At 38.1% G+C, this 18,504-nt stretch overlaps 1 protein-coding gene across 1 annotated transcript in view; it reads right to left on the reverse strand.

Moving 5' to 3' along the window:
- Positions 1 to 18,504, reverse strand: part of GAB1 (GRB2 associated binding protein 1) — a 110,058-nt gene that overhangs the window by 44,544 nt on the left and 47,010 nt on the right. The window contains exons 2-5 of the mRNA XM_026866962.1: positions 18,134 to 18,211; positions 11,452 to 11,467; positions 10,992 to 11,071; positions 88 to 382 (exon numbers count right to left, since the gene is read on the reverse strand). Coding sequence (XP_026722763.1) covers positions 88 to 382; positions 10,992 to 11,071; positions 11,452 to 11,467; positions 18,134 to 18,211 — 469 coding nt within the window. The remainder of the gene's footprint in view (positions 1 to 87; positions 383 to 10,991; positions 11,072 to 11,451; positions 11,468 to 18,133; positions 18,212 to 18,504) is intronic.

An 18,504-nucleotide genomic window follows, 5' to 3' on the forward strand; every position in this document is an offset into this window, starting at 1 on the left:
AACATATGCCAAAGATAGTCATCTGATCTTTAAAGCATTGTTCGCATGCAGGCATCGCACTTTCTCAGAAAAACCAACAGAACTTACCCTCATCTGTAGGGTTGAACCCACAGATATCACAGATACATCGAACCCACTTATTCATCTCCTCCTCGCTGTCTGCTACCAAATAGAAAACTCTGTCTATAGTGTTGATATCAAAAATATAACTGTTTTCAAACTCTTTTTTGTTGAATGTCAATCCAGCATCTACTTGTTGACACAAATTTAAGTCAATAATACGGATTGGCTTCTTGGCATGGTCGTTTTTGTAGTATTCCAATACATCTGGGTCCCCTGTTAAACGGCCGCTGCGAAGCACAAACCATCTCCTCTTCCATGCCTGAAAAGCAGAGACAAAAAAAAGAAAAATTAGAAGGAAGAAATCATACTTCAAGACTGTTACCTTTTGTGTATGGTTTCAACCTGGGTTGAACCGAGTAATAGTAAGTAGTTCAATCAGTTACCTATATTTAACAAAATCTATTTATGTATTATTACAGCAGTGGACTAGAGAATTAGTGAATTTGTATTTTAAAGTTTATTTCTTCAGTATTTTTTTTAAGAAGGGGACATAATTAAAATCACTGTTTACAAAATGAGAAAGGATGAATCCAATAAAGAAAAAGAAGGTGAATGGACTAGGAGAGGGAAAAATGCACATAAAAAAAGCTTCTGAAGAGAGCTGACATAGGCATGGTGAATACAAAATTAAATATATATATATATATATTTATTTTTTTTTTTTAAGTGCTCCACAGTGTCTTGTTTCCAATATTTGCTGCTTTGAGCTGATGCATTTTAACTATGATTTTTCACTGATACTCGACAATAGTGACCTGCATTTAAAGAACAGATAACGATCACGTCCTACGTTTGTCTTGATATTAGGGGAACTCTGCACTTAGTGTCAAAACATTTCTACAGTAGGACTTCCCACAGAAAGAGAGCTACATTATTATTTTGGAAACAGAGAGATAGGTATGCAGGGAATGACCAAATGTTAGTTTTACTGCATAAAAAACAGTCTCTGCGGAAGGCATGTCCACAGAAGAAATACATTTCACTGTCTGACACCATGCTTGTTATACCAGCCTTCCTGCCGCTGCAGAATTAAGCTGGTCCAGAAGAAAAGCACAACTAAAATGCCTCATCTTTCAGCTAATCCTCAGCTGCCTTTCATTTCCATGGGCCTCTGTCACCTGGCATAATTGTCACCAAAGATGCTAACTGAAACGAAGAAACAAAGTTGTTTGCATACAACTGTCCTGGTGTTACCAACAGCATCTTCATTGCCCCACTTTGCTGCATTTTGGTTCCTCAGCTCCACCAGCAATACAGCATTCGATACTATAAGCTTCCTTACATGCACAAATTCCAGAATAATGGGCATTGACATACTGCCATTGCCCACTAGGAGAGCTGCACTGCATTCACAGTTAGAAATCTGGAAGCAGAGACTAGACACAGTGGGGAGCCATCACTGTTTTGTCCATTTGTTTTTACGCTTTTCAGCAAAGTTGGACACCACGGCCAATCAGTGCAGTAGTCAGGACACTGTGCATTACAGCGTAGGCTCACACCATGCCCCAAGGCACCCCATTTAAAACTTCTAGGATATTCAAACAAGGTTGCCAGCAAGTCCTTTGGAAGGTCAAAAACCAGCAGAAGATATAAAAGACCCCAAAACTGGTGAGTTTTCCTTTCAGCCAGCCCTGGATGCATGGTAACCAAGGAAAAGAATGAAATCAGCAAGGATGGTCCCAGAAGAAGTCAAGACATATGAGGTCCTTTACACACAGAGATGTAGCTTTGAAAACAAGCGTTTCTTACTTTGTATTAGGAACAGATTCGGACCCGTTTTCTTGAGGCAGATAAGTGTTTCCATTTGATTTTTATGTAGCTGTTACCTTCAAACAAAACTAGTGGAGGGAGGACATAAAGGACAAAGAGTGAGAACTGCACTGCTCTCCTCCAGCTCCAAACTAGCACCGTCAGCTTTGCACTGGAGACTCACAAAACCCTTATTGTCAAGTGGGCATGCCTTTTTTGGGTATCTAGCTTAGGAAGCTAGTATGAAAAGATAATACAGAAAACAGGAGAAAGGGAAGAACGCCAGACAGCTTAATTAAGGCTTGTGATCCATCCCCCAACTACTAAGCTTCTAAAAGTTATTTGATTTTAAGATAACTTTTATCATTTATAAAAGAAGTATATTTCTTGTAGTTGTGAACGCAGCATCTGCTTTTAAATGCCGAACTGTGTGAATGAAGTCAAGGTCTCAGGCAACCGTTTCCACTGTAGCAGTAAGTTTAACTGGGTGAACAGTAAAACCCAAGTCCACGTAACACAGATGAAACCCCTTCAATTTACATTTCAAATGTGAGCATCTTCTAGTAGCACAGCTGATAAACCCTGTTTAACAGCAACCCAAAGGCACTGGCAAAGTTTGTTTTGTTTCCTGTTTCCAAATCAAGCAGCAACTTAGATGCTGGGATAACAGGAAACTTCAGTATCAGAGGTTCTCTCTCCAGACAAGGTCGATCTCAGATAACTGTTACGAACCAAACTGCAAAACTCTGTTGCTTCAGCTTTATCTTTAACATCAGCCTTCAGTCATTCAGATGAAATTTTCAAAGCTTAAGTCAGGAGGAAAGAGATTAGAGATTGGAGAGGGACAAGAGCAATTGAGAAGCATAATGCATTTTTGTCTCACAATTTGTGTAACCAAAAAAAAACCCAACCAAACAACCTCAACTATATTAATGAAGCGTGAGTCTTCTAGAAGTTAGTACTGTGCTAAGGAGTGAAAGATTCTTAGCAATCCTGACAATCTCTGTTGAGCATTAATGAGTAAATAGGAGTCCTAAAAAATCAGAGAATCAACCAGCTAAATGGAATTTCCTTTCAACCCCTCAGGCTAGAAAATAGCAACTAGAAAGTACTTAAAACATTGAATTTACCCTACCAGCACCTGCTACTATTTTTGAAGAGTGTTCACATAGTGCATATGTGAACATTTATTTCAGTCATATAATGAGTCACACTTACCGAAACTGGCACAGATTATATTCAAAAACAAAAGCAATTCCATAAACTACACACTAATAAGGCAGATACAAAGGTTCTCTGGATTACAGCACAAAGCACAATTTAGCAGCAGAATAAAGCTTAAAGCTAGACAAGCGAACTGACATCAGCACCCTTGCTAATCATAGTACAAAAGCGCCTCTATATTTTGTCAAAGTGCAAAATGAGCCCACATAAATCACTCTTTGTTATTTGAAAATATCTGGGATTCTTAAAGCTTGATCTATTTTTAACATTTCAGTATTTGTCGTTGCAACGAAAGTTGTATGCTGCCTCACTAAGTACAGAACAGTGTGCTATACTGAAGAGAGCTTCTTCAATAATGGCTTTCCAAAAAGAAATCTCTAAAAGAGAGTGTGCACACGTGCAAAAATGTGTTTATGCAAATTTTTAATTTTTTTTTTTACCCCTTTGGGCATTCTTATTTGCAAATTTTGCATGTTCTTTTACAAAGCATGTTACAGATTGTTTCTTATAATCACCAAAAAAGATGCGACTGGTTTGAGTCACAGAAAATTACCGGTACTAATCATCTGTTACTTTACTGATGTTATCGGCTATACATTACCAAAACACCAGTTTTCTATGCTAAAAATCAACTGCATTAAGTTTAAGAAATAAAAAAACCCAGCCTGTATGGGATTTAAACATTTTGTCCCAATACCAGTATCATTCAAATCTGGAAAGGTAATTTGAGAAAACAGAGAACGAGTTTTTATAATGAAAGATTTTTTCATATATATATATATATATATATATAAAATGTGTTATTCATATAAATCCGGTTTTAGATATATATTTTATAAATATACTAACACCGCATGCAAATCAAATACCTAATTGTTCCTTTTAAAAGTGTAGTATGGCAAACGTCATGGGAATCAAGTTCACCAAAAGCCTGTGTAGGCTTTGTAAATTATTACAAAACGAGGTTTAACGAGGTTCGCTGCTTTTGTTTAAGACTAAGAAGGGCCTTGTGTGCCTCTCTGCTTGTTTTCTCCTTTGAGCTGCAAAGGATATCAGAGGGCCTAACATGGGACACCACCATTCTTGCCAAACATTGTCCTGCTTGTATCATGAGACCATCGTATCATGAGACCTTCATAACTATAGAAGCAAGCTTGTTTGCTTGTTTTTGAAGTAGTCTAAAATGTGACAAGCTGCTCACCCACAGACCATCAAATGATCAAAGGAATAGTGGAATTCTGTATTTTTCACACAGCATTTTGAGGAGGTTACAAAGCAAACCCAAGAAATTCCTACGATTAGTTTTTCCACTCACATGTATGCAAAACTTTTGATTTAAAAGCCAGTGAATCAGCTAAGAAATTGGCAGAAAGAATCATTTAGCACTGTTAGAGTTTGTGGGGTTTGGGTTTTTTTTTGTTGGTTTTTGCTGTTGGTTTGTTTTTTTTAATGAAAGACTGTAGCTAAACATGTACACAGTACATAGGATTTAGGATATAATCTTCTTACAAGAGGTATCTGTTGAAGAATTTGTAGCGATACCTCCCTTAATATATACATTTATGGAATTTTTTTTTTAATTTTTTTTTCTCCAGTCATATTGGAGATGTACCTCATTCAACTGCTGGCTGTAGTTCAAAGATGTAGGAAATAGGGGATGCATGTGTAAATGAAGAGGGAAAGGAAGGAGGAAGGGGCAGGAAAGACTAGATAATTTACATTGTATTTTTAAATAATTTAACTTTCCATTTGGATCCTCTCAAGCTTTTATGCAAGAGGCCAAAATAATTAAATGAAATGTTTTAAAAAAAAAAAGCTTAGAAGTGTTAAGTCAAAGACAATTTTTTCTGGTCTATATTTTTTACAGCATTTGCTCTCACATGGTCAAGTAAGTGCTTACTGATAAACTGGTCAATTGTCCTTCTTTAGTTTTCTAAGTATTATTACCCATAATCCTCATGTTATTGAAAGCTGATTTTCCTCTTTTAGCACATTTACCACCTTTTTTCTCTTGGTTAGCATCCAGTCAGAAAACCTCCGCAACTGTTGAGCCCTGGCTAAGCCAAAGAGAGTATCACTTACAGTCCGCTTCAGTAATACCACTAATAAATCTTTCCCCCATGTATGACCAGTAGACCCAGGAATAAATTTACAAATCTCAGATCTTCCTTCTCATCTCTCAAGTGTGCAGATATTTGTGCTTATGCTTTCAGATCCATATGCCAAAGAGTACTTTAAAAGGGCAGCATTCAGCATCCTCCTTTCCCAGAGAAATCAACTAAGAGCTGGAAGAAGCGACTTACCCAGGGACACAGGGAAGGATCTAAAAGAACACCTGATGTTTTACAAACACATTTCCTTGCTCCAAAAGAACTTATAAAATTTGTAAGTAAAAGACATACAGAGCATTAACCAGAAAGAAGTAGAGTGGGGGAAAGACAACTCAAGGTCAATTCAGAATGCTGTCCTTGACATTTAAGTCCTAAACACACTGTGGAGGTCTTTTCACTTCTCTGGTGGAATCAAGATTTCACTTTCTTTACGCTTTTTGCCCCCATCTACCCCTCCCCCTTTACATTTTTTCCAGTGCAAAGGTTAGACAATAGTGAAACTGCTACATGTCTGACAAGCAATGGGAAGAAGGATCACAAACAGAAGTTGAGTATTTCTTCTCCTTTTTGCCTCCACATTTCTAGTGTCCAGGTGTTCTGTTCATCACAGGAGACAAATCCACCTCAAAGCACAGCTTCACTGAGCAGTAGATTTGCGCTCTGCATCCCATTAGAAGCTCAAATGAAATAAAAGTTAAGTGTTCCTTCACACTGTGCTTCTTTTTAAACCCTGTTAGAGGTAGGCATAGACTACTGACAACTGTCACTGATGAGCTTCATCCCACAAGGCACATATCTGGGAGGACTGCCGGGAAGTAGCCAAAAGAGGTCACATTAGGTAATGGTACTTCAAGTACAGAACTTTACTTTTCCCACTTGCTACCCTCTGGCTTGCAAAACTAACTCCAATGTGGTAAAATTTCAAAATTTCAACTGATGTTTTCCATGAAAAATTAACCCTTGTATATGTCTACATGGAAATAAAGTAAGGGGTGTTTTGCAGAAAGCACAGTCTGGATTTTTTTTTTTTTTTTTAAAAAAAAAGGCCATATCATTAGCACCAGAATAAGAATATGTAATTACTAGCTACTTCTGAAAACCATTATCATAACACTTACTGGCAACTGCCATTCTGTTCCCTAAAAATTATGCCCTTTTTAAAAAAACGTAAGACAGAACAACTCAACAGCACACAAAAAAGCATGTTTAGTGTCTTAATTCTAACAGCAGAAACAGCAGAACCTGCATTTCCAAGATTTGACAATAGTCCAAACATTCTACTTTTAGTAACGTTAAATACCAAGAAGCGTAAACAGATTGCTGCAAAACAAACAAATGTGATACGAGGAAAATACTGAATACATTACAACTTTCTTTAAATACTTAAGGCTTGTTTTCCAGGAAGCACCATCTTTTCTCTCTGAGCAAAATAAGGAAAAAACAGTCTCAGTGGAAGTTTCCACTCTCCTGGCCATCATCCTGATCATCTGTTCCGAATACACACAAGGCCAAAATTTCCTGTTTTCAAACTATTGTCACCATTTTCTAGTCTTGTGCTGTCGATTCTAACTTTAGCTTGTTAAATAAACAAAAGAAAACACTGAAAATACAGCAGAACAATACTTCCACACAATTTACTGTGAGCACTGTTTCATAACTGACGTTTCAGCATGTGAATTGGTCTTCCAGCATTACACTGCTAATTAAAGCATCAAAAAGGCACAAAATATAATTCAGGCAATGTAGCACTAACCACTGCTTTGTTTTGTGAATCTAAACCTAACTATTTTCATAGTCCTTCTCATTTAGCATGGGGGTTCTTACCTTTTTTTGTCACTTTTTTTTTAAAGCCTTATGCCTATCCCCAGTGTAAGTGCGCAGCCAGGTCTGTACCATCTTATTAATATTCAATTGATCCTTATTATGACTGATAACATCAGTAGCTTCAATAAATACTTAATTTTTTTATCATATGTCAGAAATCTTCTAATGTCAAGCACAAGTTTCTCTCTGCCAGACTCCTGCATACCAGAGGATTATCATCATGTCTTCATCAAAGGAGAACTGATTCAGAGAGCTATATAGAGCAATAAAGCAGGAAATCTGCAGCAGAGCCAGGACCTGAGCCCTCATTTCACTGTCTCCAAGTGTTTTGTCAATTTTTAAGCCTAGCATGAAGGACACAGCCAGCATAAAGATGAACCAATAACCAAATTGTATTTGATACAAAAGGGTCAGTACATGGATAAGCACTGGGGGTACAAACAAGTCAGTCATATTATACATAATCGACATCAATCCCACTGGCCCCAACAACACCACCACACAACCAACAATGGGTGGAATAAATGGTGACATGCAGTTTCCCATAGAAAGGATGGGAGACAACTGAGTCAACAAGCCAAATACATAAGACCAAGGAAGCCACATACTGAATCTCTGCACAGCCCATATTTACAAGAGCCAGCCCTGACTAGAGCCCAACTCTAGGGAATCAGGAGATCCTGCCCCAACAAGAAACTCTGCAAAGCACACCCACCCCACAGGCACACACTCCACTCCACCTGCAAGTGGTCCCAGCTTTTACCCCTCAGTGGGACACCTGAGCTTTGTTTACTTAAAGCAGGACACCTGGGGCTCATTTACCCAATGGCTCTCCCTGCAGGGCCGGCCCCACCATGGAGAGAAGCCTAAAGGTAAACTCACCACTCCTTTGTGAATTGCTGTGGGAATCACCCATATGTCAACCTTCATTCGGGGCTTGGGGTTGAAACCCCAGCATTTCACCAAGCTAGGACCAGTGACCAGATCATCCCTCCATCTTCCTACATCTTATCTACTCCTTGTGCCTATAAATACTCTGACGCTTCTGATTACTTGCAAACTTACCTTTTCACTTCTAGTTGTTCTACTTCACACCACCCACCCTATGTGGCTAAAATATAAGTCCCTAACAGTCTTGCCAGCAACATGTTCCCTATCACAGCTATTAGCTTTGCCATCTCCTTTCACTGCTTTGTCAGCAACATAACACTTGTCGTGGCATAGCGCTTGTCATGGCATAAGAAGTATATGTGTTGCAGGTTCCTTACCCACACATCTATGTGGTCTTCTGTTTGCCACCCTGTTTCTCAGAGCATTACCAAAATTTGATGTTTTTATCTGATCATGATCATCATCTCCCTCTCCAGTCTCTCATATCCATCCCATTTCAAGTAATACTGCCAGGACAAGCCCCCTCCTCTCACTCTGTATCTCAATCTCATCATCACCTGTTTTTTATCGACTTGCTTTATTGAAGTTTTGAGCTTCTTTTCCTATTTTTAGGTCTTTTCTTCTTTGGAAAGTTAATGCATTTACTTGACTCCCTCCATCTTGCAAGTCACCTCCTATTCCTTTCCTCATTTTTCCTTCTCTCCCACATTGCTCATCTTTCTTCAATTTCTGAAGGCTCCTCGAATCAATAAGCAAGGGCACAACATCTCCTTCCTTCAGATTCCTCCTAAAGATCAACCACTGTGATAGTACACAGAATCAACCGAGATTAAAATTTGGCTTCACATCAGATGGATGTATTTAAAAAGTAATGTTTTTGTGTATTCATCAGACAAAGGTTTGTTTGTTGTTTTTTTTCTAAAGTTGCTTCAGCCTTTTCATCAGCTCTTAATTAAAAGTCACTTCCCCCCACATGTCTTAATCTAAGAAAGCAAAACATTCAGGGTAGGTTCTGCCCTTTTTTTTTCCAAAGTGTCTGTATGTTACTTATCACAAGGATTACTTCAGTGCTGACAAGACCCCCCCTAACAAGGCAAGTCAGAGAAGACACCAGCCGTGCTGTGTTTGACTTGAGTTCCACTATCCCAAGCTCATGAATATATGTTGTGACAAGTGGCATGAGGATGATGCACAGAAAAATTAAAAACACCATAGTGTTAAGAAAGACACAATGAATCTAAAACTGAAATGTCTCCATCAATATCAACAGTTGCTTTCCCACTAATGGCCAGGGCTTAAATATTTCACAACATATTTTGGACTATTCACTTCTCATTTCCTAGCAGGACAGTCATTTTTGAAGTGGTGTTTGTAACAAGGTGTGAAAAATCCCCATTGTTCCAGATCAGAAGCCCAGTGCTTTCTGAAGTATTTTGTACAGATTTACAGTTTTCCTTTTTTTTTTTTTTTTTTTTTCTTACTTGTCTGTGTAGACATCTATTGTCATCATCTTTGAAAATCTTATAAAAAAGGAAAATCAAGACACTAGAACTGTATAGAAACATGTAATTCCTGACACTACTTTGGATCCTTTAAAGGATCAACAAACATACAATACACACTTCACTGCTTCATGCTTGGATCACTCAAGCATGCTCATGCTGCGTACAAAATAGGTTTCTACAGATGACACAGAAGCCAGGTATAGTGCAAATCATCTCTTCAACAAAATATTCATAGACTTAAATACTGTGGTTTTTACTCCCTAGAAAAGGGATTTGAACTATGGAAGAAGCAGTTTCTCCAATTTCAAGAGGGAATGATGAATTAAGGGGGATTTAGCAATGAATTAAGGACATACAAAGATAACCCTTAATTTCTACAAATTGCCTCCCAACTAAATAGCCTGGTTTAAACTACTAGTTGTGCTCATAATGAAAGAAGCTCTTACACATGCATTAACACACATGGAAAAGTCTCCAAGGGAAATTCCAGACAATGTTTTAAATAATCCCTACAAATTAAATTTGGGACATGTTGACACTCCATCCTTATCCATTCCTCGTGAGAGCAAGGCTGTACACTAGCTGGCATTTTTGCAAATCAAGTATCTGTAGACCAAAGCAGAAGTCTCTTTTGTAAATGAGTCAGCCACTATTACAGCAATGAAAGGACTGATACTTATTCAAGCCATTTTAGTCAGAGACAGTAAAGGGAAAGCTAAGGGAAATCTATTGTTCTGCCAAGGTATTACAGGGAAAAACAACACAGTACTTCTTCAGTACTGTGGGGCAATGCAAGGAATTCCTTATTCTAGGAAAGGGGAAGAATTAAGAAGGGCATGCCCAGTGCTTACATTTTAGGACCCAAATTACTAGATTTTCCGTTACAAATCATCGGATCTGCAATATGCATGAACCAAGCGTGCAGATATGGCAGGAAGAGCTGCTAAGAAAAGTAAAGGCTGAGGTAAAAGTCAGCACTGTGTCTCACCTGACTGAGACTAGTTACCAACTAGCCTCAGCAGAGCTTTTTCTGAACAAAAACACTGACCTGAAGAACTCCAGAAAAAAATTAATCTCAAAATAAACAAGCACAAAGTCAAAATTCTTTGCAAGACATTACGATACATAAATTGCTTTTGCTATGCTAATTAAACTGACTTTTATCATAACAAAAATATTGTTTTTCCAGTGCTACAAACAATATACTTTTAGATTCAAATAACTCACTGGTAGTAACAAAATGGTTAAGAAATTTAAAAACCAGCTGCATCACATACCAACAGTAAATTTAACCAGCATACCTGAGAGTTAAGATCCTTCAGTATAATTACTTTGATTAGCTTACAAAATGCTCCTCTTGCTCTCATCAACATAAAAATGTTTGCTACTGTTTCCTAGACTGTAATAGTACCCTAATGCCATATATTATTAGGATCAACAACTTCACAGAATTTACCCACCACAACCAATTAATTTTTTTTTCCCCCCAATCCCAGAGCAATCTTCTGCATCAAGATTTGTTCTGAAGGCAAATCCTTGAGATGGTGCTGCCGTGATTGCTTACCACAAAGGTGGCACTGCCCCGACGGAGGGACCTGAGCCAGCCAGCCAGCCTCTGCTCACTGACACGCGCTGCAAGCCGCCCTGTTGACAAAACCCAAGTACTCACACTAGTGCTTTAACAGCCAAGAAATTACAGATGGTTCTTGAATAACGACACAAATATTAAGATAAACTGAGTGTTTTAGAGGGCTCTATTAACACACCTTCATGCACCCACATATGCCTGTAATCTAACAAAGTGATACATCCCAGAGCTTTTACTAGCACTTCATGACATAAAACTTATTTTTAAATTAGTGATACAAGTGAATGAACAGGTAGAAATTTAGGCTCGTGCTTCAGAAACAGAATTTACCAAGCCAACTTGTAAATCAAACCAAAAGCTACACCTCTTTTTGAATCAAAAAAGGTTTTTCAGGAAAAAGAGATAACATCCTTTAAGGAAATCCTTGTTTACTTACTCCAATCTCCGTATACCTAAGTTACAAAGCAGAAAAGTAAACAACATCGAGAACAGGGTTTTTTTTTCATTTACCTCTTCAAGTCTTCAGAAAATTTAAGCAATCTCCTGGCCATTTCTGTAGTTGTGTCTACCCCAAAATAAGCAAAGCTTTCTTTTTCCTGCTGGCTTCCCACCTCACTCTACACCACCCTATCCTCATAACCTTTGACCAACAGGAAGCAGACACAATAGACTGAAAATAACAGCAATTGTAAGATTTCAAATGATTTAATATGTGAGGGGTGGGCTTACGATTTGAAAAACTTCCCTTTTTTTCAGCAGTTGCTTAAAACATGTTATGTACACAGGCTTGCAATATGTGTTAGAGATCCTAGGTTAGACAAGGCTAAAAAACCCTGTGAAACACTATCAAGAGCACAGAGGTATACATTCTTGCATATATTGAGATTCTGCATTTATGACACAGTCATAAGGCAATATATACAATGAATTTAATTTTCTGACAGTGTAAACAATATCAGTGGAAGTTTCTTACAGCATTATGTCTTTTCTTTCAAATATTTTTGTTTACCTGGCCTTTTAGATCAGTAACAGGTATAACTATATGTCCCATAGAATAATATGGCGTTCTGCTAAGAAATGTAACCAGTGGTCTATTTAAACACTGAAGTTAAAGCTATAAAAAAACCCCATAGTGAAAGTCACAGAACAATCTGCTAATATGAAAAGGACCTTTGCTAATTCTAAGTAGCTGAGGTGCACTTTGTGGTGCAGAAGGAACGATCTTTATCTTCTCCTCACGTGAAAGCCCAAGCAACAACCCCACAGATATCTTCATTACCAGTAAAAGATTCATGTGCTTTAAGTTGTACTAACATCTTGGCACGAACACTTGAGAGTTACAGATTCCAAAGTCCAGATAGGCAATTAAAGCATTTCTTTTTATTAGTTTTAATGATTTTTGTCTTGCACCCCAAGTACAAGCTGATTATTATTTTGCAAACCCACAATCACATCCTGTCTCTGTCATCCCTCCCCAAAGCCCTCAGGTTCCTCCTTTGCGGTTACACCACAACACATATAGGTCACAATGAACTAACTCAGAGAGGGACTCACCTCTTAAATAAGAGTTATACTCTCGTTTGCTGAAGAAGGGAATGAGGGGCAGGATAAAGAGTCAGTGTCATTTTTACCCAGGCTCCTTGTCCCAAAACCAAGACAGCTAATTCAAGTGCTCTTCCACAAATCACAAAAGCTGGTAACACCCTCTGCCTTGTAAACACCAAGAAAAATTTCAGGCTAGGAGTATTGCAGTGGACTAGTTACAAGCATGTCTAAATGAAAGGTCATAACTGTGTTCCAACATAATTTTGAGTACGTTTGCTACCCCATACACATACTTTATCAAGCATTCACTGTACCTCTATTGCACATTAAATGCTGCTTGGTTTTAGAGGCATTTTCATCACGGAATTACACTAGAAATGGTTGGGGTTTTTTTTCTTGGCAGGGGAAGCTCAGGCACTGCATTTCTGCAGGATAAGACTGGATCTAGCTTGTCAATGCAGTATTTCATTAAGGTCTGCAAGTGCTCAAAATAACTACAGAGAAGCCCCTCATGATATATTTCAGCACGGTATCCACAACAACTTCCAAATATAAGACGTCCATATTGCACACAAGCAAGCTTTTGAGCATAGCAGCAGAAGCCACCGCTGATATGTTTAATATTAGACTGAAGCACAAATGGTTCAACAAGGGGAATAAATACAAGGTTCTCTCCAAGCCTGCAGTTTAAGAGTCCCTTGAAACCACTTTGTCTGCTAATAGGATCCTCCTTTTCCCTTCCCCCATTTTAAGACACAACCTGGTGCCATCACACCAAGGAATAACAGAGAAAGGATATCCTGCCTAGATTTTCCATTATACAGATCAAATCATCAATCCAGAGAGGCCTTTGCTTAGCCATAGGATAAAAAGAAGATGCTTCCAACTGATAAACCCTGAGAGGAAGCAAGGTTGGCTCCATGACTATTTTTAAGTAGTTAGCATTCACACAATAGCCTAAAATTAATGGCCAACCCCAAGGGTCCATGAAGCCTTCATTTAAAAAAAAAATAAAAATTAAGAAGTTAGCATATTTTTGAGAGGGGGGAACAAAAGAACTAAAAGGTGGCAGATATAATCATACTTCTTCCCAGACTCACCTTGAACTAAGTTTGTATGCCTACTTTAAGTGAAAAGATAGAAGGCTTTATGTCTTTTTCCCTAAAAATGAAGCACTTCAACAATTGCTGTCAGAAATCTTACTTCACAGCTCTTCTCATTTTCACTAATACTCTTTTGCTGAAAGTATCATATGACAAAATGTAAGTAAACACAGAAAAAAATAATATCTTTATGTAGCTGTATCATGAAAGAAGGAACTTGTTTCTCAGCCCTAATTTTCAAGGCCAGCTACCACAGCTGTGCTGCAGCTCCCAGCTGAACAGCTCCCTACATCTCACCACCTAATAGACAAAGGGCATTTAGTTACCAAATGGCCAATGTTTCACATTTAGCTCAGTTAAAAGCATCCCACATCTAAGGCTTCATCTAAGCATGATAAGAAAAGTCATACTTTGTGCATCTGGACAGATGATGAATACAAATGTCTTTGGTAGCAGCTAAAGATAAATAATTTAAATGGCATAATTTCAACATTAAATGCACTGAAAATTAGATTCTCATGCCAGGCATTTCGTTTGATAAAGAACAAGATGAGGCAAAAGGCCCTTTAAGATCATCTTTGTAATCTAGGAAGTGTCCAGAAACTCGAGACATTTTAAATATTGCCATGCCTCTCCACCTTCTAAGAAGGATTTCTTCTTATAAGCATTTATGCTTTTGGAGTTTTTGTTGCTCTTTTTAGTAACAGCATCCTTCTGATGCATAACTAAGAATCATGGAAAATTAAAATTGCCTAGAATTTCTGATCTCATCATAAACTATTCCCATCCTCCTCTGTGCACTAGATAGAGCGAACAATTAGCTGTTGTTTGCTCAGTCTAGTGAGATGGTTCATTTCTTCATTTGTATCAGATCACATCACAGACTAGAGAAAAACATTAAAAAGAGATTAAACAAAACAAAAATCTATCATTAAACTGCCAACACTGCTATGACAACTTAAACCCTGTCAGATTTATTGTTTATATGTTTTGAAATTTTGAGCAGATTCAAGCATTACAGTTCCTTTATCTTATCTGGCTTGCAAAGTACTTCACATTTTTAAGCTTTGCTCTTTGACATGAAAAGCAAGCACTGCAGTATCCCACAGCTTTTTACACCTTTTTTTTTTGTGAGTGTTTCATAACTAGTTTCACTTACTATAAAAATGTTTAATTTTTAACTTACAGGCAAAGGAACTCTAAAACTGGATGCCTTGTTACTTTATTTATTGGCTCCCTATACATCGAAATGGCATCTACTTTGTTTACTGACTGGAAGCTCTTACTACTGCCAGCACTTCAGGAACAATGTAACCGTGGAAAGGGGAAAACATGTTTTTCTACATTTTGTTTGTCATTGAACAGAATTATAAGGTACACATGTACCAGTTTAAAAATATTTTTAATAGCTGGTAACCTCAAATGGACAAAACAACCTACCTCAGCAGGTACTTTGTCTGAACTCATAACCCTTTTCATTCTGGAGCTATTTATGAGTAATAATGCTATAACACTAATTATTTTTTCAGTGTCTTTATCATGACACTGAAAAAGCGTATTCTATTTCTAAAGATGACCATTTTTTAATCCTTAAAATGGGAAGAGTTTGGGGCAACAGCAAGAAGCATGAAATCAGAAACAAGATTTAATACCTTGTACAAAATTTTCCTGCTCTCAAAATATATATATATATCACAGCACCATTTATATGAACCTGGTAAGATACACAACTGATTTAATCTGATTTTAAATACAAATATTAAAAAAAAAAAACAAACCATAACATATCAAACTTCAAGCAAGTAACAGAGTTTCTCATTTTTCCCACCACTTAACAGTGGCATCCAGAGTCTTTCCTCCCCTAGGGAGTTCTGGTGCCACCTGTGTGAGGTTGTGTGACAAGGATCCACTTGCAGTGGGATACAGCGAGGTGAAAGGGATGCTGCTAGCCACTCACCAGGTCCTCCGAGCACATCTACCTCCTGCTCACCCGCACTGCCAGCCCTCCTGACATGAGAGGGACCCCAGTGTTCAGAGATTTAGCAAGAGGAGCGGACTTTTACATCCAATGTCAAGTCTCACAAGGTTTCCTAAGCTGCGTACCCTCAATGTTAAACAGATGTAAGGCACATACTGAGGTCTCCAAGTGGATGGTTCCCCTACTTCCACAGACAATCGTCTACCCTCCCTTACAGACCTGAAAGGCTAACAAAAATATAGACAAAAAAAATTAAGATAGCTACTCTAAGCAATACTCAGCTGACCTTCACATTTGATCACGTTGGTTTTGCCTCTGCTGCAAGCCTCTTCCTTCTAGAAAGCTGCTTATTCACCACATGAATCATGACAGAAGAACTGGTGAGACCAACAACAACGTCAAACCATAATTTTAGAAATTGCTGATGTAGAATGATTATATCTTCACTGTCACCGACTGCAAAGACAAGACACCTACTAACATCACATTATTTGTACTGCTGCAGTCAGCTCCCTACCAGGCAGGTGCCACTTTACTGAAGCTACTACGTGATTTGAGAACACTTGTTCTTCTTGATAGGCAGGGAGGCTAAAGACTGAGCAATATGGAAACAAATACTCTCACTTTTGATAACAGGCTGATGTGACAGAATGGCAGGAACGTCCATTCTTAGTCTCCATTATAAAATTTTTCAGAGAAAATAAAACAAATTTCAGCAGATTGGGCAAGTCAACTCAGATTTTACTAAAGCAAAAATTGTATCACTACACAGTGAAGATCAAAACATCTTGAGGATGGTATAATAAAGTGAGAGTGTTTAAATATTATCACTTCATTTTGATTCAGAAACATGCATTACCTTTTTTTTTTTCTTTCCAGAAACGACAAACTTTAAAATATAAGGCCCCATGGTATGTGAAGTGTCTAAATACTGCTAGGACCGCTCACATCAGCTACTGATGGAAACCATCCAAATTGTTTCAATCCAGACGAATATTTGGTGATCAAAGTAACAATAAAGACCACTTACACCAAAGTCTTGGCACCTGAACCAAAATATGCTGATCAATCAACTTGTTAGTTACTTTGTGGCTAATATGTAAGTGCAATCAGTATTAACTGTGTGTTTTCCACCTTTACAACTATGCTCAAATACTGCAATAAAAACAGAGGGGAACATTGTTTGCTATACTATACTATGACTGGCCTCCCCACAGCTGCAGGGATAGATGATTTTCTGCAATGACATGTGCTTGAACTCGATCTACAAATTTAACACCTTCTGCATGAGCAAGGTGATGACAGCACATGATGCTGCTTCAAGGAACAGCTATAGCTGAACTTCTGAGCATTTAGAAAAAGGTATCACAACATACTGACAGAATTGATAAAATTCCCACAGACCGTCAGAGAAGTTTCAGTGATTTTATCAGACACAACAAAAAGGAGCTGACAGGGTAGAGAAGAGTATACAAATGACTGCTTTCTCTTTGATTCACAATATTTAGATTGTTATTTCCAGCCCAGGTTAAACAAATTGGTGTTATGATACTATTGTTAGGCTAGATGTATAAACACGCTCATGCACTTTTGGAGGCAGGCCAGCCAGCTCCACAAACAGGTTACAAAAGAAACAGCAAAGAGATAGAACACGAGCTACTGCCTGGGTTCACCCACCAGGCTGTTACGGAGAGGGAGCAGGCAGTGGGAAGGAAGAAAACAGCTCAGAACAACACTGGAGCAAAATACGTTGTGAACATGCTATTTTAAGAAGCGCAGAAGGTTTCTTTAAAAAAAAAAAAAAAAACCAAACAAAAAAAACCCACCAAAAACCAAACCAGCCAAAACTCAAGAGTTGGTTCATACTCAGCAAAATACCTCCTGAACATTTCATACAGAGACATACAGCAAGCAGTTTCACACGGCATGCTTAACTCAAGGCAACAGAAAGAAACAAACACTGGATATAGATTTCTTGCAGTGAGAGGAAAATTAGTGCTCAAAGCACAAATCACAGCAAAATTTTACTCAGTAAAGACGACTGTTGGTTTTCTTTATGAACAAAGAATAAGACCAAAATATTCTTTCTGGGTAGTCCAGATCTCCCATTTATTCTCTAATGAGACAGGCTCATCCTTACCCCTCTCTCTTCTGCAACAGCTCACGCACTTGACCCCAATTCTTCATCTTACTCAACAGTTATACAAAAAAATGACATAAAACCCCCCCTTCTTCCTCATTTCAATCAAAGAAGAGGTGTTTTGAGATGGGTTATTTACAGTTGTTTAACCAGGGCACTCAGTTTACACACACAAAGTTGAAAGCAAGTATATATGAACCAACAGAGATCATGGATTTTTCAGATATTACAACCAGCCTATGTAAGCAAAAAAGGAGTTACAGTTAAATAAGGCAGGCCAAGTAACAAACACAACCATGGATTAATCTCCCTAGTTTACACTCCGCTTGGGGGGGTACCTGTAGTCACTTACCTGTTCCAACAGCCAACAGGGCCGATACACTACCCCTAAGAGTTCATTTTCTAAGTGGACACAACGTGAAGAAGAAAACTGCATGAAGAAGTAAAGACAGTAACTTACCACTTTAGAACAGGGCCTTGTGAAATTTCTCATTTATGATTTGCTCTCCTCTGTTCATAGCAGACGCTATGAAAGAGTAAGTTGGGTTGCAGTCATATCAAGAGAGGTTTCTATTTTCATACTCAAAACACTTGTCTTGTTCCACTGGAAATACTCCATAATTGTAAATTCTATTCAGAGGAACAGGTCCTTTGCCTGCAAAATACAACTGCATACCAAGGCCTTTCTTTGCCCATACAGCAAAAAGTAACTGCACTGAACTG

This window comes from Athene cunicularia, unplaced genomic scaffold, assembly GCF_003259725.1.
Source record: "Athene cunicularia isolate RWA unplaced genomic scaffold, athCun1 SCF_1, whole genome shotgun sequence".
Taxonomy (NCBI): domain Eukaryota; kingdom Metazoa; phylum Chordata; class Aves; order Strigiformes; family Strigidae; genus Athene; species Athene cunicularia.